This window comes from Camelus bactrianus, chromosome 5 (genome assembly GCF_048773025.1).
Source record: "Camelus bactrianus isolate YW-2024 breed Bactrian camel chromosome 5, ASM4877302v1, whole genome shotgun sequence".
NCBI lineage: Eukaryota > Metazoa > Chordata > Mammalia > Artiodactyla > Camelidae > Camelus > Camelus bactrianus.
Genome location: NC_133543.1, coordinates 52,142,079 through 52,163,901, shown reverse-complemented (window position 1 = coordinate 52,163,901; position 21,823 = coordinate 52,142,079). Strand labels below are relative to the sequence as shown.

Genomic DNA, 21,823 nt, shown 5'->3' with positions numbered 1-21,823 from the left:
CCCTTCATAAGGAATATACAAGTCTTTGCATTTTCACCAAAACAATACAGCCTATTTCTGTCCAGGAAGGTGTTCCCACTTTCAAAGGCTGTAATATAATAAAACCAAAAAATATAGAGTAGGGAGGTTTTAAAATTTAGAAGTTTAATTAATATTCTGACCTTCAACACAGGATGCACAATCTCTTTAGAACTGAGGTTTGAGGGCAAATAGCATCATAAGGAGATAAATTAGTGTTCAATTCCAGATAGAACAGGAAGGTAAAAGAAAGTTCCAGTTGCTTTTAGGCAAAGCCATACTATTTTTACCTCTATATTGCCCTTTGCTGCCTATACAGTGCCTTATCATTAGCAGCTGTTCTATAAATGTCTGTTGATCGAAGGCATTTTCACATGAGTAAGTTCAGAAAAAGAAAACAGAATCAAGCTTATTAGTTTTGATGTAGACTCGTGGCTTCTTAATTAAACTCAAAATGTGAAGAAAAGGAAGCTAAGGATTTCAAAAGAAATTATTCTGCATAATATACAAATCAGGAATACCAGGGAGATTGTCAGGAAAACACGTTTGCTCTAGTCTTATTTTTCATTTTTGTTTCTTCCAGGTGGTGTGGAGTACAGTTTCAAGGCAAGATTCAGAAAGCGTTACAAGGCATGAGGAAAATTCTTTTGCAGAAAACAAAAAATAAGGAGCAGAGTCTATCTCTTTGTTCCTGTTCCTCCTGGCTTTTAGGTGATCAAGGGCAACAGGAGGCTGGCTGCAGAGCTGACTTCTTGCATAGCGCCACCTAGTGGCCCAGACTGCAAACTTGTTTTCACTTTGCCAAAGGTTGAAAAATTAGAAATTCGAAAGTTGTGAACAGATCTGACAAGTCGTCACTCATATTTATGGGAGAGTATAAATGCTAGCTAAGAAGCTATTTGGATAGATTTTATTTCAAAGAGAAGTATCCTATTAATAATGGTCATGTCTTTGCCTCTGTACAGATTCACCTAGTGAGTCCATATGCCTGAGTGTCTGATGAGGGAGCACCAGTCCTGCCACACCTGCCCACACTCCCAGAAGTTGATAATGAATCAAATCCTGGCTATGCCCAAGGGAGGTATGGAAAGGAAGCTGCAGGGCAGCCTTCTGATGGGCACTCTACTATCTTTGCTTAAACGAACACGTTTGAGAAAAGCTGAGAACCTGGCTTCAAAATAAAGATGAAGCCAAGGTTGTAGACTGTGACTTTTTTCTTAACCAAGCTTTTCATTCCTTTGCATGTGGCTAAAATTCAGACCTGGCAACCACTCTCTTTTAGCATGCGAAGGCCCCATGCTAGACATGCTGTCAATGTTTTCACAAGGGACATGGAAAGAAAAGAAGAAATTATGCACAATGATAAAGAGGTTTCTTTGCCTCCTTTCTTAAAAGCATATCTGCAGCTGTTTCCAGACACAACCTGAAAAACAGAAAGCCCTGGAGAGGAGAGCTATGGGAAGATGGGGTCTGCTGCCCAGTCAAAGGCAGCAGAATCCCAGATAAACCAAAGGAGCTTGACCCAATTAGAATCCATTTGGTGAAACAGCAAAGACCAGGATGTTCCATTTATCGGCCCTAGTTTCCTGCTCCTGGTATGAGGACTGACTGAGCAACTAAACAGAAGCGGACTGTAGGTAGGCAAAGGCTATGTACGCAGGCCACCGACAGACCTGTTTCAGGTTGGTTTAGGAGAGTGGTGGGGTGAAGCTAGGTGGGAAGTTAGAACAGTTGACTCCTGAGGACCCCTTGATTGGATGATTTTGGCCCCAGTCCCTTTACTTGAAACCATACATAAATAGAAATAATCTTCCCAGTAATTCTAAGTAAATCAAGACCACTCTAGAGTGTTAGCATGAATTGATGATAACATATGGTTTTATAAGTGGAAGAATAAAAAGCAGGCAGAGAAAATGAGAAGTCTAAGAGCTGATGTTACGGAAAGTGTGTGAGTGTGTCTGTGTACACATGCATTTATATATTGATGCTGTGCAATTAGATGCAAAAGAAATAGTCATTTTTCCTTTTCTTGAACTTAGCTGAACAGCCCTTTACCCCTGCTCAAAGTTCAAAACGTGAGCAGTGCAGCCTCTGTAGTGTTTTAGATACTACGGGAAAACTCCAGAGGACTTGCAGAAACATTAGGCCTAGGGCTCTCAGAGGGGTGCCAAGTACCTGTTTTGGTCAAAGGGATTGAAAAGAGTTGCTGAAGAAGCTGGTTTTCTGATGTTCTCAGTATGACAACCACATCAGCAGGGAGAGTGTCTCTGTTTTTCTCAAGAACCCCAGAAGCATCATATAATACCTGCAACGTGAATAGCAAATCGCAAGTTAGTCAATACTGTCCATCACTGGTGACACTGGCATGCTGTCTGAGGTCGGTCGTTAATCTACCTCTGTATAAAATTCATCTTGACACAGCATGCTTTTAAATTCAGACCACCAGATAAGGGAGGAAAATTGTAATTTTTTAGAGGCCAGTTTATCTTAACTTCTCATTCAACTGTTCTTTGAAGAAGAGAGTCATATTGAAATATCAGATCAAAATACTTATATTGGGCACTCACAATATGAAGCATCCATCCTATGAGGAAAACACTGTTACTGTCTCCATTTTATTGGTGGGCAAACAGAGGCCGAGAGAAGCGCTGAATACTGTGCCCATGATCACACATTTCACCCGTGATGGGCAGGCAACCCCAACACAGGCAGTGTAGCTCCATGCTCACACCTACTGTCCTCTCACTGCTTCTCAAGGCAGTAGTGGCACCTGAGTGATGGCTCAGGGATTCTGAGCAGTTCTCAGTTCTCGGGACGGAGGGGATCCAGGTCAGACAAATTTTAAGGAATGCTCCAGGGAAGTAAGTGTTGAGTGGCAAAGGAATTCAGGAAAGGACACAGAGCCCCAAAGGAAAAGGATCCTTTTCCCCTTAAAATCAAGAAAAGAGAAGAAGAAAGAGGGAAGAGGAGGGTGGGTATGGAACAGGTATAAAAGGACAGAGAGATGGAAAGAGAGGTGCGAGGAGGAGGATGGGAGCAGGAGGCAGAAGAGAAGAACAGGGATGTGGGGGCCAGGGTGGGTGGGATGTGCAGTCAGGCTTCAAGGCTAAGGGAAATAAAACTTTTAAGAGCAAAAACTGGATTGCAATTTCTAAGCAAGATCCAAAACAGATATCATCTCATACCATGTGAGGAGAAAAACAACCCCTTCACTTGTATTAGACTGCCTTTCAACCAATGTCCAGTCAGGCAAAATTAATTTCAACGGCGTGATATGAATGTAAAGAATCATTTCAATAGGTCTCAAATCAACAAAATAATCCAAAATGCCTTTTGTTGAACTCCTACCACGTTCTGGGCCTGGGGCCTCAGCAGACCCCGCCAGAATCAACTGGCCATCATTCAAATGACTCCTTCGAGAGTACCTTGAGCAATGAATTGCTGGCTATGGGAGGAGAGAATTTCCTGAATCACTCACTAATCTGCTTCAGGAACATGAAATTGAGATTGAGCCATAATGTATGAAAAGTGGAGATTTTAGTTCATATTGTAAAAGCTTAACATCTGTATGATAAAGTGAATTTTCATCTAGACATTTTTGGGGCCCTGTAGACACACATTTAAAATACTAAAAATTGAGCCCAACTGGGATACTAACTCTCCTCTGTTACTCACACATCTCCAAATAACTTCTAAATGTGAACGTTCACCACTAAGCACTCCAAAAGCTGTGATACGTTTCTCTCTGGAGAGCTGTCACTTTGAGGCCAAACCTCAGGTGAGAAGCAGATAGCAGCTCTGTGGGCCACCCCCACGAGAAACTGCTTCTTTGCCAGGGGCGGCTTTCTGTGAGCAACACCACTGAGAAAGCTTGGGAATTATGATTAGGTTCTCAAGAAGAATTAAGAGGAGAAAGAAACTGGCAAGCAACTCCAGGAGTGGCACAAACAGCGTAACACAGACACTCACCCCTTGTCAAATTCAGGTTTAATAACTGACTCGCCTCACCTTCCCAGCATAGTGCTGAATGCCAAAGCACAGCTCCATCCCTTTGGGCCTCCAGAAGTATCTGCACCGGAGATTGTCTTCAAATTTATCTGCGTGGATTTTCATGTTTAAAAGTTACAACAGGAACTGTTCGCTCCTTCAGACAAAAATGTGCTCCTCGAACCACAATTACCCAGAATGAGGAATTTCAGAGTAGCCTGATACTATTCTTGGATGAACAATAACGGAGAAAGAGCCCCCCAAACCCCAGTAACATGGGCATTTACAATCAAGTCCTCTCTTCGTTGTTTCATGTTGTCTTTAGTGTCAGGCTGCTCCCTAAGATCTCACGTTCTGCTCTGAGAAGTCCTAGCATGGGCACTGATTACACCAGAAGCCCAGCCAATGAGCTTTAGAACTACGAAGATATCCCACAGAAGGCAAGTAACCCTGGTTTATACTCCTCTTGGCAACTTGTGACAATTTTATAGATAAAAAGGAAGCCACTGAGGGTGACAACCTCAACTCCTAGAAGTGAATCTCTCCCACAAATCAATTTTCCATCCTGGGAAAAGGCTTGAAACTTCCCATTCCTCCCTCAATAAACAATTCCGCTGTTGTTGTGACAGAGCGTCCACTGTGTGAGGAACTGCGCTCAGTAGTAAAGGCATGCGAAGACTGGGGTCTTGTGGCTCAAGGATCTCATAATATAAGTGAGAGATAGGATCATGTCCAACATTGAAGATTCAAGGAGGAGGAGGTGAAGGTCAAGAGGAGCACAGGTAGAGTAGAGAGGGTGTTTAACACCGGGAGGAGGTGTTTTATCATCACTCCATAGATAATGGTAACCCAAATGAAAAGGTGGCTTTAGGAAGAATAATGAGCTGGGAGGAGGGGTATAATATGACCTGGAAGCCAGGAGACCAGAAGGGGCTTTTATACAAACTTGGACTAAAGATGGATGGGGGTCCAGGTAGAGACATGAGAGAAGGGCATGAAAAAGGTGGGGGGGGGGGTAGAATTCTGTACTGGTTATAAGAAATAAGGGAGCAGAAGGTGTAAAATGACATTGACACAGGGCAAAGGTATTTCCATTTGCAGAAACAGGAAAGTGAGGAGGGTTTGACAGATGGTGACAAGTTTGCTTGATGACACAAAATTCTACCAGGACATTTGCTGAACATTTTAATTCATTAAAAGCAGGGTCTGTATTTTCACAATCACTGGGTGGCCTAAGTACCCAGGAAAGATTCCTTAAACCACACTCATTTGATGACATGAGCCAAGTAGCCAAGTTCTCTTCTGCACGTATAAGCCTTTTCCAAAAAGTACCTACCAACCAGGGTCTGGTCAGTTGCTTGGGGAAACCGACTTTCCTCATCCAACAGTGCAAGCAGTCCCAGGGGTTTCTGGAGGAACATATCCAAGAGTGGGCGATTGTCCTCATACTCCACGGGTATGGCGTCAATACCCTCATTCTGATATTCCATCTGGAAGGAAATGGATTGTGACTCTCTCCAGCCCAAAACTGGCCTAGGGACCACCAGCCTGCATGCACTTTCTGTGTCTGGCAACTCTGAACAGGGTGAGTAGTAAAGGACTTTATGTGAATAGTAAAGGACTCTACTGCATAGAATACTGTTGGAGCTTTGGGTTTCAGTCTGACCTAAGGGTGGCCTGGGGCAGGCAACAGAAGAGATGGCTCTCTCTCTCCCAAACACCGACTTGTTAACTCATAATTTAGAAACTGGTGTAGAAAGAAAGGGAAGCTGGAAAAATTTTATTTTGGTGACAAGTATAGTTGAAACCAGGAAGAAAGCAAACTTCTATCTCCTGCAAAGGAATCCTCTCAGACTAAAAAACTAGAAAACCTCCAGTTTTCCTGAGAAAATAAATGGAAGTGACCTGGACTGAAACAAGGTCTAGTTTTGTAGGTCTAGTTTTGTACAAGGTGGGCAGGGAGAGGAGTGTAATATGGATTTATCCAGTTCCAGTGATAAAACCAATACTGGTATTTTCAGTCCACGTCTTTGTGTTTATTTCATTACAGTCCAGTTTGTGTGTCCTCACTTCTGCATTAAAACAAGGGGCTTGGTCAGAATGTTCAGTTATTGCAACTACTTCATAATGGAGAGCCTTGGGGTTGGGGTATGGATTGGGGTGGAGGAGAAGGGCCCCTAGACTTTGGGTCCACTAGCTTCACACCTGGTTTTATTTATCATTAAACTTACGGTGAAAGACTTTCATTTTGAAAAAACCAAGAACAGATCTTACTACTCCCTGAAAATATCCATCCACTTCCTGTGGGACCTGGTGTGAAGGAGACAGGGGACAGGGTGGCCAGTTTTGGAGTTAAGAACAACAAGCACCTGTATCTCGAATTCAAGATCATCCTGTGTTATTTCAGGCATGATCATAGATATTTTTAGTTAAATAAAGTAGAAGAGAATGTAGCATTTTGGGCAATGCACATGAAACAGTTTGGAAACAACATTTAAATAATTGGCTTGTCACCAGCTTCATTCAAGTGAGGAAATGTACCTTTCCATAGAAATGGAGACCTCTTTTTTTCAGACTAAATTTAGACTGCCAATTTATTTTGACAGGATGGCCTCACCAGTGATTTTTTTTTTTTAAGAGTCTTTGACCTGTTAGCCTGACTAACAGGGTTTCTGCTTCAAACTCTGGGCAACCTGCAGACGCCTTCCCCATTGAGTTCGTGACTTCAGAGTTCACTGTTACCTGCTCGAGAGCAAAAACGTGCTGACTGAAATAGTACTGGATTTGCTCATTGGCGATGTTTATGCAGAGCTGCTCGAATGAATTCCTCTGAAAGTTCTCAAATCCAAAAATATCCAAGATCCCCACATTCATACCACCGTCAGCAGCGCTGCATGAGAGAGAAGAAAACCTCTTAGGGGAGGAGACAGCCATCTCAGGACAGTGAGAAGGTATGTGCCCGCGTCTTTATCAACACTTGCAGCCACTCAGGGAAAGCAGCATCCTGCCACCTGTGAGGGGGAAACTAAGTCTTAAACCATTTGCTCCTTGAGTCTCTCAACAGTACTGCCAAATTCTTTTTTTAAGGTAGTAGAATCCTTTCACATCTTCCTCAGAAGCTCCACCTATAGAGAAATTAAAGAGGAACCACTCTGTTTGAAGGGGCTGGGGCTGCTGCTCGTTCATTCTTCCACTTGCCCACCCACAAAGCTTAGCTGGTAGAAGACTTTTTAGAATTTGATGTTGTTAATTCTTCCACACTCCAGAAACGCTGATGCTTACTTATCAAAGAAAAAGTGGTAGTAATGATGTGAGATACTATGCTTTAACACTTTTCATGAACTGTCTCAGTTGATTCTAAAAACACCACCATGAGGAGGGCATTATCCTCATTTTACAGATGAGGAAACTGTAACTTAGAACTAGCACTGATTAAGCTGTGGAGCTTGGATGCATACCCAGTTTGCCCAGCTCCCAGCCAAGCCTGTTCTCTTCAACATATAATGGCTCCGTCAATTGTGTGCCTTTCAGGTATAAATGCTATGGCTCTCCTGGATCCCACTGTGTCTCTTAAAGGAGATAGCCTGAGAGCTTCACTAAAAGAAACTCAAGAGAGGACCAAATGCTTCCTTTTGCAAACTCTATGAGAGACCTGGGCCGGTGACAGCCCTCCCTAAGGCCTCTGCTCCCCAGGAGAACTTGCCATATGTTTTTGTCTGGCTGCAGGAGTGTATTGATGCGATTTACAATCCAGCTGAAGAGCCTCCCATACAAGGCTTTGGACATGGCATCTCGGACGTCTGCGGCCCTGTCAACGGTGTTGGCGCGGATGATGGTCTCACCCCGGGTGACCACACAGTGTGAAGTGAGGGCCTCTTGGAGCTCTTCAGGGCTGATGCAGAGAACAGAAGCAGCTAGAACAGAGGGTAAAGAAGACACGAGAAGATGTAGTCATCTATCCATCCATCCATTCATCCAGCCAGCCAGCATTTATTCTACATCTGCTACGTGTTCAGGCTGTATCCCCAGCACTTCAGATTCTGGGATAAACAAGCCCCGTCCTTAATCCCCAAAGCACCTAGACTGAAGCAGTACCTCCCAAACTTGTAAGAGCCTTTCACAGGTGTTAGATGGAAAAATGTGGAAGGAGGTAGTCGTGGTCAAATTAGTTGGAGCAACTGCTGGAGACTACCGTCTGCTCTTAGAGAGTCACAAAGCACATTAGTATACTAAAGGCCACGAAAAAGTGCTGCGGTTTAATACAAAAGGTGTCTATTTAAATCTGTTTTTTTTTCTAACTCAGAATTCTTATTCCTTGGGCCACCATTATCACCTGTGGAACTTTAAAAATAAATAGGTGGCTGCTTTATCCCCTGCAGATGCTGATTCAGTGAATTGAGTGAGGTCTGACCTCCTGCATTTTTTTGAAAAATCTGTGTATGATTTTCCAAAGCAGCCACTGTTGAGAATCACTGCCCAAAGTTACCCACCACAGAATTCTTTTCTGAAGAACATCTATTTGTAGTTCATGGAAAAAAAAACCCTGATGTTCTATAAAATAGCCTCTAGGAAATACTGGTTAGTGAAAAACCCCAGAGCCAATAGGACTATCAACAGCACACTGTATTTTAGAGTCCTGAAAAACTACCAAAGCGAAAGAAACATGCACTTTGGCAACTCACAGTGCAAAGCATCAAATAATTACCATTTTCCAAGGCTTCAGCATTGGGCACCTCACTTTTATCAGTCTGATGTTGAGAAGAAATAGCTGCAAACTCAATGTTTCCAATATTCAAAATCCCAGCCAAAATTCTGTACACTGAGTGCACTTCCTGAAAAGGACATTGATAGCCATGTTTGGTCATTGCCATTCAAACCAATGAACTACCAGCACTGGGGTGGAACCTGCTAGTTGTCCACCAATGCCCATCCTCACATCTTTCCTGGGCACACAAACAAATTTCTAAACCTCATTTGCATTTAGGGGTGGCCGTGTAACTAAACTCTTAACGAAGGAACACACACAATGATGTGGATCACTTCCAGGCCTGGCCTTATGGAAGCGAGACTGCCTCTTCCATGCTTTCTTTCCCACTATTGCTGCCAGAACTCCAGAAACCCAGCCTCAACCGTGCCATTGATTAGGATGCCTGAGACCAATGACTGGATGGAACAGAGATGTCTGGCAACCTGAACCTCTTACCTTGGGATGCTTGTATTAGAGAGAACTGATCTTTTTTGTCCTTTAAGTCATTTTTAGACTTTCACCCTAACTAATATCAGCTCCCAAATTCAGGTATGGTTCTTTCTTCAAAAAAAGAGAGGAGATACTTCCTTAACCTCTTTTGAATATAGCTTTTATGAAATAGTTGATGGTTCACTAGAACATTTTGGACTTAAATGATGGCGTATACATTACGAATGAGATCAGGAACTATACTGAAAGACTCACTGGAAATTATTTGTGATGTTGTGACAAGAAATATATTTACTTGATCTTCACAACAACTTTTGGCACAAGAGCTTCTAGGACCCTTGGAATCTTCTGAATGATAGGGGTGTCAAGAGTATCCTTTGTTATTCATAACAAGCCCCTTTCAACTACTCCTGAGTTTGTGCTAATGAGATGACTCTCTGAGGATGGGGGAGGGGTGCTGGTTGCCAGAGGAACCAACCACATTATTAAAGGGTTGGAACTTTTAGCCAAATCCTGGACCCCCTCATGGAGGAGGGGAGGGGACAGGGGCTGCAGATTGAGTTAATAAGCAATAAGCAATGACTTAATCAGCCATGCATACGAAATAGAGCCTCTATTAGAACTCCTAATTGACAAGGTTCAGAGCACTTCTGTTGCTGAACACATGAAGGTGGTGAGAGGAGGTGGTGCCCTCTCTCCCAATACCTGACCCTATGCATCTCTTCCATTTGTCTGTTCCTGAGCTGAATCCTTTATAATAAACCAGTAATAGTAAGTAAACTGTTTTCCTGAGTTCTGAGTCCTTCTAGCAAATCACTGAACCTGAGGAAGGGGTATTGGGAAGCCCTAATTTATAGCTGGTGCATCAGAAATAGGAGAATCCTGGGACTGGCAATTGGTGTCTGAGGTGGGGGCAGTCTTGTGGGACTAAGCCCCTAACTTGTACGATCTGACACTAATTCCAGGCAGACAGTGTCAGACTGAATTGAATTGTAGAAGAACTGGGTTAATGCGGGGGAAAAAACTTCACAAAATTGGCAAAATCAAAAGTCATGTGGGTAAAAATGGTTCAAACGATCGAAGTACTTTTTCTATATTGAAAGTGGAATATATAAGTAGTATTAATGGTAAAAAAAAGATAGTACATTTATGTATTCAAACAGTTGCATTTCCTATAAGTGAAAAATAAAATATATAGCCAGAAAATGTCTGCATCCTATGTTTATAGTGAAAGCACTTCTACAAAAAAATACTCAGGCAGGCAACTTGATTTAGTATTAGACACAGCAGCAAACAAATAGGAACTGTCATTAGGCCATTGATAAAGCATTGTCCCCAAATGGAGCCTTCCTGAAAACATTACTCAGTAAAGCCCAAAAAACTGAACACAGACTGTAATAGTGACATCTGCTGGATACCCAATAATGCTACAAAGACAAATGAGGATTTTAAACTGGGCTTCTCCTATACATAAATATTGTTCTCCAAACTTCTAAATCAAAGGCAAGATGTCATGTTTCTGACTTCAAGAATCACTATTTTAATCACACAACTTAAGAGCAGCTAAGGAGAACATCTACCAAATGGGCTTTCTGGGACTAGCCTGGATTTAACATGACAGAACCTCATTACCTTGATCAATACAGGGTGAGGCTTGCAGAATGCAACCAGCGACTTCCCACAGAAGCAGATCCCAGAGAGTGAAACAGACTCCACAGCAGTAAGTTCTCTGTGATTTCTATACCCAGTTATCTCAGGAGCATGTCTAAAACTCTCAATATACTTAGGGGGAAAAAGTATTTCCTCTAATTAAAACACACACACATATACCATGTGTAACCATACAAGCTATGAAACCTCCCAGAATAAGGCTTCCAGGCATTTCACCGCTCGGGTGATCGTCCCCAAAGGAAATGGCAGGCAAAGACCACCCCCTTGAGACCAGCATCTCACCCCGTTGCATCTTTGGCAACATCCTCTTCAGCACAATGCTCAGACATTTCCTCTTTTAAAGAGGAAGACTATCCATAACCTTCAGCAAAAACTTTGGGGTTCAAGCACTGTGCAAAAGACTGAAGTTAACAGTAGGCTGAGCTTCCTTTCTTGGTTCAGAGAAAGAAACTCGAGAAGGGGTGTCCACCGCTTACCTCATTATGGAGACACCAGCCTTACAGTGCCCTCTATGCTCCATATCCAGGCTATTCCAGTGGTCTTTAGTCCTACCCTTGGGTTAATTAGTTCTTCCTTTCTGGCCTAAGAATCTACATGCACTCTTGCGTTCAGGTCAAAACATGACCTATACAGTGGTAGAGTTCAATCAGCAGTGCGTCCATCTGTGGGATTGCTCCTCCCTCCCCAGTACTTCTTAATCCAGTGTCTCTCCTCTCCTCCCCACAGCTGGCCTGGGAGGGATTTTTCACTTTGTTCATTCTCTCTGGCCTCATCTCCAGCTTTGGACCCTTTCCTGGCATCCCTGCCTTTCCAACAGAATCTTGCTATGCAGTTCTCTTACCAGTTTCCAATTTTCTATATGATAAAATGGAATCACCTCACTCAGGAAAATTTTTTTAAAAAATTAAAGAAAAAATTTTTTTGATTTTTTAAAAAAATCAAGAAAACTAATCACTCCAGATAGGCTCCCCAGTTCACCGTTGATGCGTATGAACTCAGTTTCATCACTAATCAGCAAAAGTGGGGGAAGGAAGAGCATTTCTCCACCAAAGCCCTATTCAGAATGTATGGTCTTGACTTCTCTCTTTTTCTCAGACGATACTCCTTTCACTGAGGTAGAAATTCTCTCCATAAAGTTGAGACTAAGGGGGAAGTCAAGAAGAACCTTGGTTTCCTCTGTTAGCCTGGAGCTGATGTAAGGAAACTGCCCCCAGCCAGGATCACGGGCATCTCACACAGTTGTGTCCCTGGTATCTCCCTAGGAGTTTACCTGCCCTCTCAGTCTCTCTTTACCCTGCTCCTTTTTCAATAAGTCTTTAGTTTTTTTACCACTTATGCCCAAAGCACTACATTAGGCCCAGCTGAAGGGCCTTCTTCCTTACAGGCTCTATTCCAATGCCTTCATTCAGTTCCCTTTTCAGAGCCTAACAATATTTGTATCTTAAAAGTCAATGATCAGTTTAAAAAAATTTTTTGCAGGTCAATCATACATCAATAAAGTGTAAAAAACATGCTGAGAACTATAAAATACTGATAAAGGAAACTGAAGGTGGTTTAAAGAACTGGATATCCCATGCTCTTGGGTTGGAAGAATTATTACTGTTAAAATGGCCATATTACCCAAAGCAATCTACAGATTTAATGAGATCCCTATCAAATTACCTAGGACATTTTTCACAGAACTAAAACAAATAATCCTAAAATTTATATGGAATCACAAAAGATCCAGAATAACCAAAGCAATAATGAGGAAAAAGATCAAAGCTTGAGCCAGATTTCAGACAATACTACAAAGCTAAAGTAATCAAAACAGCATGGTATTGGCATTAAAAAAAAGACATATGGATCAATGAAACATAACAGAGAGTCCAGAAATAAACTCACACAACTACCATCAGCTAATCTTCAACAAAGGAGGCAAGAATACACAATGGAGAAAAGACAGTCTCTTCAGCAAGTGGTGTTGGGAAAGCTGGACAATTGCATATAAATCAATGAAGTTAGAACACTCCTCACACCATACACAAAAATAAACTCAAATGGCTTAATGACTTAAACATAAGACAGGACACCATAAATCTCCTAGAAGAGAACATAGGCAAAACATTTTCTGACATAAATTGTAGTAATGTTCTCCTAGGTTAGTCTCCCAAGATAACAGAAACAAAAGCAAAAATAAACAAACAGAACCTAGTCAAACTTACAAGCTTTTGCACAGCAAAGAAAATCATAAACAAAACGAAGATAACCTATGGAATAGGAGAAAATATTGGCAGATGACATGATTGACAAGGGCTTAATTTCCAAAATGTACAAACAGCTCATACAGCTCAATAACAACAACAACAACAACAACTCAATCCAAAAATGGGCAGAAGACCTAAATAGATATTTCTCCAAAGAAGACATACAGGTGGCCAATAGGCATACAAAAAGCTGCTCAGTATTGCTAATTATCAGAGAAATACAAATCAAAACTACAATGATGCACCACCTCATACCAGTCAGAATGACCATCATTAAAAAGTCCACAAATGATAAATGCTGAGAGGATATGGAGAAAAGGGAATATTCCTATACTCTTTATGGGAATGTAGTCTGGTGTAGCCACTATGGAAAACACTATGGAGAGTCCTTAAAAAACTAAAAATAGACTTGCAAATGATCCAGCAATCCCACTCCTGGGCATACAACTGGAGAAAGCTCTAATTCAAAAGATACTTGCACCTCAATGTTCATAGCAGCACTATTTACAATAACCAAGACATGGAAGCAACTCAGATGTCTGTCAACAGATAATGGATAAAGAAAATGTGGTATATAATACAATGGAATCCTACTCAGCCATAAAAAAAAAAAAATGAATGCCATTTGCAGCAATATGGATGATCCTAGAGATTATCATATTAAGTGAAGTAAATCAGAGAAAGCCAAATAATCATATGATATCACTTATATGTGGAATCTAAAAAGTGACACAAATGAACTTATTTATAAAACAAAAAGAATCACAGAGACAAAGAAAACAAAGTTATGGTTACCAAAGGGAAGGGAGGGGGGGAGGGATAAATTAGGAATTTGACATTAGCAGGTACAAACTACTATATACAAAATAGATAAATAACAAGGGAACTATATTCAATATCTTATAATAGCCTATAATGGAAAGAATATGAAAAATTATATACATATATATTATATATAAAACTGAACCACTATTCTGTACACCAGAAACTAATACAACATTGTAAATCAACCATACTTCAAAAAAAAATTAAGTCAATGGTTAAGTCCTGTAGTCTGGCATTAAGACACTAGAAATCCTCAACCCCCAATTTACATTTTAACAAATAACCTTCAGTCTATTCTCAGCAGTATTCTTCCAACTCATAATCTGTTTTGAAGAAAGGGGAAAAAAAATTGCCCTAATCTCAAAGACGTCTCTCTAACCGCTTCACCAAGGGATCTGCAGTAGAAGTCCAATCTTGACCATCACAGATAATCTGCCAAAAAAATCTTCATGTAGTATTCCATATAAACATATCAATTTATTTAATATGTTATGATAATTCATATAGCAGCAAGACAAGCACAATATTAAACAAAAATAGTATGGTTTAATTAAAAAATAAGAGTAGAAAAGCACTGATCTTCATAATAGGGTTTTAGGTATAAGCCCCACCCCGTCACCCCACCCCTCCACAAGGAATAATCAATGTTATTAGAAGACTCCTTACACCAGAGAAATTTCTTTACAATAAACCTAGGGTCAAGTGTTCTTTCAGATACTTTCAGCCTGTGTCCTAGAATTAAAATTCAAGCTCCCATGTTCACACTAAGGGTTTTGTTACTTATAATTTTGCTCTAAGGGCTTAAGTAAAACGGAAGGGCTTCCTGCAGGGAATTAATAACATTAAAAGAGAGGACAGTGACCATAATTTTTATTAAATTGACCAGTTCATTTAAGCTCTGTCTAGAAATGTCCCTCAGAAAAACTTAAGAGAAAGTTCTGTTGGCATCTGCTGCCTGACTACATTCAACTGAATCTTTCTCAATTAGTCAAACTAATTTGAGTTTATAAACATAAAGCAAACTGAGTCAATTCAGCAAAACAGGCTGTCTGTAGAGACAGAGACAAATATATAACCAAAGAATTTAGGATCAGAAAGATAAAATCCAGCCTGTTCCTTCCATTTCCAAGGTTGTTAACTGACAAAAATGATGTCTATTTCCAGTATGAATTAACATGGGACATTGTAAATATACACACATATATATAATTACAATCTAATTATTCATTTAACAGTCCAGACCAGGCACAAATTTAAAATGTTTACCACATTTTACATTTCCTTCTTTTCATATCTATTCATGCAGTCATTTCTACTACACTTTCTTCCCACAGATGTTAGGAATTGCTTACTTCACAAATACATACTTAGCATATTTAATCTTTTGTTTTAATATGTTATCTTAAAATTTTTTGCAGTACATTTCTAGCATGAGAACAGTGCCGATATCAAATACTTTCCTTTAGAGCTAGGACCAATCTCTTCACAGCATCCTACAGCCATCATTGTACTCACTGAAAGCACAATATTAACCCTACAGCTGACTTCTCTATTGTTCCTGTAACCTTTTAAGGAAGTATGTCCCTAAACACACTGACATGACACAGGTGACTTTAAATGGCCCTACGACTCTCTCCACCAAACACTGACTCTTCTGGTGATGCATCTTTGATAACAACCAGTACTATATATTAATAACCATGAAGGTCCTTTAATAATGCTGGAACCTGTTTAATTGCTCTCTTCTGAGGAGCCAAGGGAAATATATTTCTATTTTTACCTGACCTTTGGGATTTTCCACTGTCTGTCAGTTTAAAGTCTGTGGGAGGCTGACAGAGAAAATTAACAGCTGGCTAGAAAGAAGAAAGGTATTATTATGACTAAAATCAACCATGCTGGGGAGGAAAGGGCTGGCCATACTCATTGGATTACAAAAGCAATCCTTTATCCAGAGTGGCTGTCCCAGGGTAACTTGAGTGTCTTGTAATCTAATCCCTGAAGATTTAAATACTCTCACCTACCTCCTAATCATTCACCTCCTTTGTTGGAAAAGCAAAAGAATCTGTATATTTTACAAAATTGATGGCATGAAGCCCAGCAATTATGACATAAATGTATCACAGAGTAATATTTGAGCCTAGGGTTATAAATATTTTCTGTCACCCCTGGCATATATTTAATAGAGACATCCTGTACCTGCTGTGATAAGAACAGCACAGTACTTAGAGCTGCAGTTAATAATGTGCAACTGTGCACCACGGAGAAGGAAGTGACTGCAAGAAAGTTGAAAGGGTTGAATTTGTCTAGAAGCACAGGAAAACTACTTGTATAAATATATTTCTGTGGGTTGGGTGAAACCTGCATATTCCTGAACCCCTACTACACAATTCACTTCAATGGTTGGAACAACCCCAACTCAGGAAAGAACAGTATTGTTTTGGTGTCAGCTGTCATAGCTGGAGTGAACTGATGACAGTGATAGCAATTCATAGGCACATGGCACTTACAACAGTACTTCTATTTTAATGTTCACCCGTACATCTTACTAAAATGCAGATTCTGATTCAGCCATTCTTGGTTAGACCCAAGAGTTCACATTTCTAACAAGCTCTCAGGTGACGACAATGTTTCTGGTCCTTGGGTCCCACCTGACCAGCATGGTGTTTGAAAAGCAACCATCCTGCCCCAAGTTAGAACATTCACGTCTTCGCTCACATTGTCCAAGAATATTAACACTTGAGTATCCTTCTTTTCTAACAATCACTTACCTTGTCAGTGAACCCTATAATCCTGAAGCAATGCTGAATTGCTTCAAACTGTCTTCTGTAAGACTCCTTGGAAGTTATGTCATGCATCACCCTTCCAGTTTCATCAGCTATGTACCTACAAGGAGTATGATCAAACAGAATGAGCACTGACTTGGCAAATGGCATCTCAAACACTAGGGCATCATTGGGCATTTTTTTTTTGCAAGGTCATTTCCCTTACAGTCTAATTCTGTGATGAAATAATGGTGTACATGGCTGAATAAAATGGCTGCAACTGAGTTTTTGAACTTTCTAGAAAATTCAAAGGGAGATGTAGTTCCTGCCATTTCTTGTGGGTGTTTCGGCTAAAGAGACTGAGTGTCCAGTTAGGAGAATAGCTCTCCTTAAAAGTTTTATCAATTTCTAGTTGTATATTCATTAAAAATTAATAACTAAAACCCCTGACACTTACCTAGGAGGCTTTTCCTCAGGAAGTCTAAATTCAGAAAGTTTCTTTTGGTGATAAAGACCAGCGTAGATATAGTAAAATATGTGAAAATTTTTCTCTCCTCTGGAAGAAAGGGGGAAGGGACATTACTAATAACATATTCTGGGCTTCCCTACTCCCAATAATTCATACCATTTCCTTTCTGTGCAAAATATTCTGTATCAAATTTGCATTTACAGGCAATTAGATATGTTCCATCCCAATTACAGAATAGTAACAGTGATAGGATTAGTGTAGTAGTTGCCACAGTGTCGCACTATTAAACACTCATGTTTACTACATGCAGAAGGAAGTCTTAGAGAATGGAACATGTATAGGTAACAGCTCAGCTTACACATGTTTAGGGACCTTTCTATTCCAGACCAAATGACTATGCACCTGTGCCACACCTCTTCTGTTTGTAGCCCGTGTTGCTTCAGAGACAGCGATACCCAGTTTAGAGAGATCAGCTGAACTCCCTACTTTACGGAAGCCCAAGACAGGAAGCAAGTTAGGGAGGGGAACTGGTCCCAGAACTAAGGTCTCCACTCTCTCAAACTTGGTATTTTTTTGAAATAAAATTCAAAATGACATGCATCAGTCCCCCTGGTCTCCCGCTGTGCATGCTGGTCAGGGTTCTTTCAGATCAAGGCTGCTCAAAGTGTGGTCTGTGGACTGTGGTCAGCTTATGATGAGATAAGGAACTGGAAAGCAAATGTCTAGACATTTTATAGTAAGTGATATTGCCATGATACCTAAGAGTATGATCATTTTTCTGATAAGATGTTTGTTATATTTTGCTTGTTATATTTTATGAAGGCATTAGCTCACAATGGATTAGTTCAGAATGGATTGTGAACTAATTAAAAAAAACAACCCAGTCTTTCAGCAAAGATAGTTTGAGAAGCCCTGCTCTACTCCCTTTCTTTCTTTTGGAAGAGGACAGTCTCTTCTGTTGAAGCCCCAGGATTATGGCAAATTCTCACTTAGCTCTGTGGAAACAAACCCTGTCTTCCTTCTACTCCTTGTCCCTACCTGTGACATGGGCCCCATTATTTTCTTCAGAGTCTCCTGGAAATCTTAGTCTTCCTCTACTTATTCACCCTGTCCAAGCTCCTCTGGTACATTCTTAACTCCGCCCTGCATTCTAGATGCCTCTACTGGCCATTTCTCACCCATCTGTTCTCTCAATAAGTTTACTGAGTGCCAAGCATGGCAGACACTGCACCAGGTGTTAGGGATACAGGACTAAGAGGATTCACGCCCTCTGGAACTTCCTTCTAGTGATGGAGTTAGATGAATCAACAAGGAAACTTGTGACGAGAGTTTGAAAGAAACAAACAAGGGGCAAAGATGAATAACGTTGGGGGATGAGGGCTACTTGTGTCAAGTCAAGGGAAGGACACTCAAAGGAAGTAACACTAAAATCAAACTTTGAAGCAAGAGAAGGGACTGGAAGGAGCTCCAGAGAGAAGGGGACAAGTATTCCAAAGAGAAGCAGCAGCATATGCACAAAGGCTCTGAGCACGATATCCATGTAGGACCCAAAGAATGCTAGTGAGACATGGGCAGGCAGGTGGGCAGGGCCAGCCCACACACGGCCTCATCAGGCTATAACAAGCATTCTGTCTATTATACAATTAGAATTTTTTGAGTGTTTTAAATTGTAAATGTGTGACTAAATTGTAAGAAGTTAAGACGGATGTGAGGAGACCAATTAGGAGTGCTAGGTGAGAGAGCGAGTGGCTTAAACAGGGTAATGGCAGTGATGATGGAGAACAAGAGGAAGCTGAAAGACATATTTTGGAAAAACAACTGAAAGAATGTTCTGATAGAATGAATGAGGGTGGGGAGGGAAAGCTACCTGGAGGCTGCCTCCTGGGTTTCTAATCTGGGCATCCGGTGGTGGTAGCACCACTCACTGAGGCAGAAAGCCTTTACAGGGCTCTCTGAACTGGTGTGCCCAGCATGACTGTCACTTGTTCTTTAACCTCTGGCAAATGTGCAGGCAATGGCTGACCCATCTTGCTCTTACCCTCCTATAGTTTTTTTGCAGATACCTCTAGTTCTCAGTTCTTCTGAGCTTTTCCTGCAACAACCAATCCCAGCATAAATTCAATAGGTTTTCATGCCTGAAGATATCAGGATTGGCTACATTTGGCTGAAGTAACAAATATCCCAAGATCTTAGTGGTTTAACTCAACAAAGGCTTACTTCTTGCTCAGAGTACATATCTATTGAGGGCCAACGGGGGTGGGGTGGGGGGTTGTGCCCATCACAGTCACCCATGGGCCCGGGCAGATGAAATAGCCACCATTTTGTGGAGGGTCTTTCCATTAAACTCTCATTTGCCAGACCTGGTCACATGACCATATTCAGCCACAGGGTACCAAGAAGGTGAATCCTACCATGTGCCCAGAGGAGGACAGAACCAGAAAGGTCAGAGAAACAGGACCTATCTTCTCCTTATTCAGTGTCTTCAGTCTCTTTTACCTCATCAGTGCTATCACACTGACTAAATTTAATAATAATAATAAATTATGGCCTATTATATATCAGTTATGTTTCAGATTCTATACTTGGTATAAATCACACATTACCACATTTAATTCTCATAACAGCCCTGTGAGGTTGGCTTTATTATGCCCTTTTTGTATAAGAGGAAAGTAAGGCATAAGGATAGTTACATTAAAAAGTGACATACACAATAAATGATACAGCTGTGACTGGAACCCTCCTCACATTATCCTGTAAATGACCACTTGACATTTGAACATAGAAAACTATAGCTTCCATTCTGTCAGAGGTAGCTCCCTAAACTTGAACATCACCCTACTGGGGGAGAAAGAAGCAGGGGACCTCATAAACACTAATCAAGATGCCACAGGGAAGCTAAAATGACTGATTCTATTCTTTTGTGCATTTGTTTAATTGTCTGCAAGGGTATGATGAAAGAGGATGCTGGAGTTCTTAATCTACAACAAGTCCTATGGGTCCTAGTTGCACAAGATCTCTCAGATTCATCAGCTCCTCCACATCCCCACCTCCACCACTACCACCTCATTCCAGGCCACACTCTCTCTCACATGGATTTGACAACAGCCTCCTAGTGGTCTCAGTACAATAGTACTTCTTGCATCTCCTCCTATACATTTGCCTCCTTGAAGCCAGAGCCATCATTTCAAAATGCACATTGGGTCTTGTGACTTCCCTTCTTGAAAACGTTAAACGGCTTCCCACTGCCTTTAGAATAAGGTTCCTCAGCCTGGTTCCAAAGCCCAGCGTGACTGGGCCTTAGCCTCACCCCTCCTGTCCCCACTTCACTGGCTGACTCCTAGTGACCCTCTTACACAGGGAGCCCTCTCTTCCTGGACCAGGTTAGATGCCCTTTCCCCTGTTTTACCTTTATAGTACCCTACATTGCTTCCTGGTACTTATTACAATTGTTCTGCATTTAAGTTTATTTTTTTGTTTAATGCTTATGATCTAACCCCCTCCTCCCATCCCAAGTCCACTCCAAGCTCCATGAATAGGGGGACCTCATATTTTGTTTACTCTTGCAACCCCAGCAGGGAGCACAGCACTGGCCTACAGCAGGAATTCAATAGATAATTACCAATTAGTACATGAATGGAGCCATGCTCCTGAGGAAGTCTGGTGTCCTGCAACAGCTAATAATAATAGGAAAGGTGGCTAACTCTCTGATAACACACACCAACCCAGGTACTTTTTAAAGTAAGTTTATATAAACAAACTCACTAATCCTCACAGCAATTTGAGATAAGCTCTAGTAACATCTTCACATCACAGATGAGGCACAGAGAGGTTAAGTGACATACCCAAGGTCACACAGTAAATGTCAGAGCCAGCACCTGAACCAAGAGCAGGCCATGCTACTGATCACTATTGCTATGTTGCTCTTCTTAAAACAAAATATTTTTTTCCTCTCTCAATCTAGAGAAAAAATTAACATGTGGAATATTCTGGGGTTTTTTATAGGCAAGCTCAATTTTAAGGGACTTAATGATTTTTAAAAGTATGTACAATATTGTTAAACCCTACTTGGTAAAACAAACTCAGGAGAAATGGGCATACTTATCCCAAAGTAATCCCACCCAGCCCAGCCCTCTGTACTCCACTTGTAAACATCTTTTAGGTTAGAAATCATCACTTATCCTTTGCTTAAACAATCCCTTGCTCTTGGGGAGGCTAGGGGAGGGGATGGGGGACAGGGATGCTAAGAACAAGGATGAATGGAGCCATTAAAATTCCTGAAGCCTCCTGGTCTACACTGCAGTGGAAAACCAGAGTGATATAAAATAGTGCACTTACGCTGCCTGTTTTATAACTCTGGATTTTTCAAGGAGATATTCAGAGATTCTCGCCCCCATCACAGCTCCAGTTGGTGTAAACATCATTTCCAGATATTTTCCAAAACGGCTGGAGTTGTCATTGATGGCAGTGCATGCATTTCCAAAGGCTTCCACCAGAGAGTTGACTTGCAGAATTTTCTCTCTCAAGGTCTCATTATTTGCCTGTACCAGACAGAGAACAGTCAGGAGGAACCTCCAGAAACATTTCTCTAGTAAAGCTGCCATGCACCCCTCCCAGCCCACAAAATTCATGTTTATCCTTTTGGGAAAAA

General features: G+C 41.2%; 1 protein-coding gene across 2 annotated transcripts in view; it reads right to left on the bottom strand.

Annotated features, from left to right (window-relative positions):
• Positions 1-21,823, bottom strand: part of MYO3B (myosin IIIB) — a 346,597-nt gene that overhangs the window by 172,244 nt on the left and 152,530 nt on the right. For both annotated transcript variants that reach the window (XM_074363854.1, XM_074363855.1), the window contains exons 14-22: positions 21,511-21,713; positions 17,164-17,262; positions 16,713-16,827; positions 8,711-8,837; positions 7,709-7,919; positions 6,748-6,895; positions 5,342-5,495; positions 4,027-4,115; positions 2,194-2,323 (exon numbers count right to left, since the gene is read on the bottom strand). In XM_074363854.1, the coding sequence (XP_074219955.1) occupies positions 2,194-2,323; positions 4,027-4,115; positions 5,342-5,495; positions 6,748-6,895; positions 7,709-7,919; positions 8,711-8,837; positions 16,713-16,827; positions 17,164-17,262; positions 21,511-21,713 (1,276 nt within the window). The remainder of the gene's footprint in view (positions 1-2,193; positions 2,324-4,026; positions 4,116-5,341; positions 5,496-6,747; positions 6,896-7,708; positions 7,920-8,710; positions 8,838-16,712; positions 16,828-17,163; positions 17,263-21,510; positions 21,714-21,823) is intronic.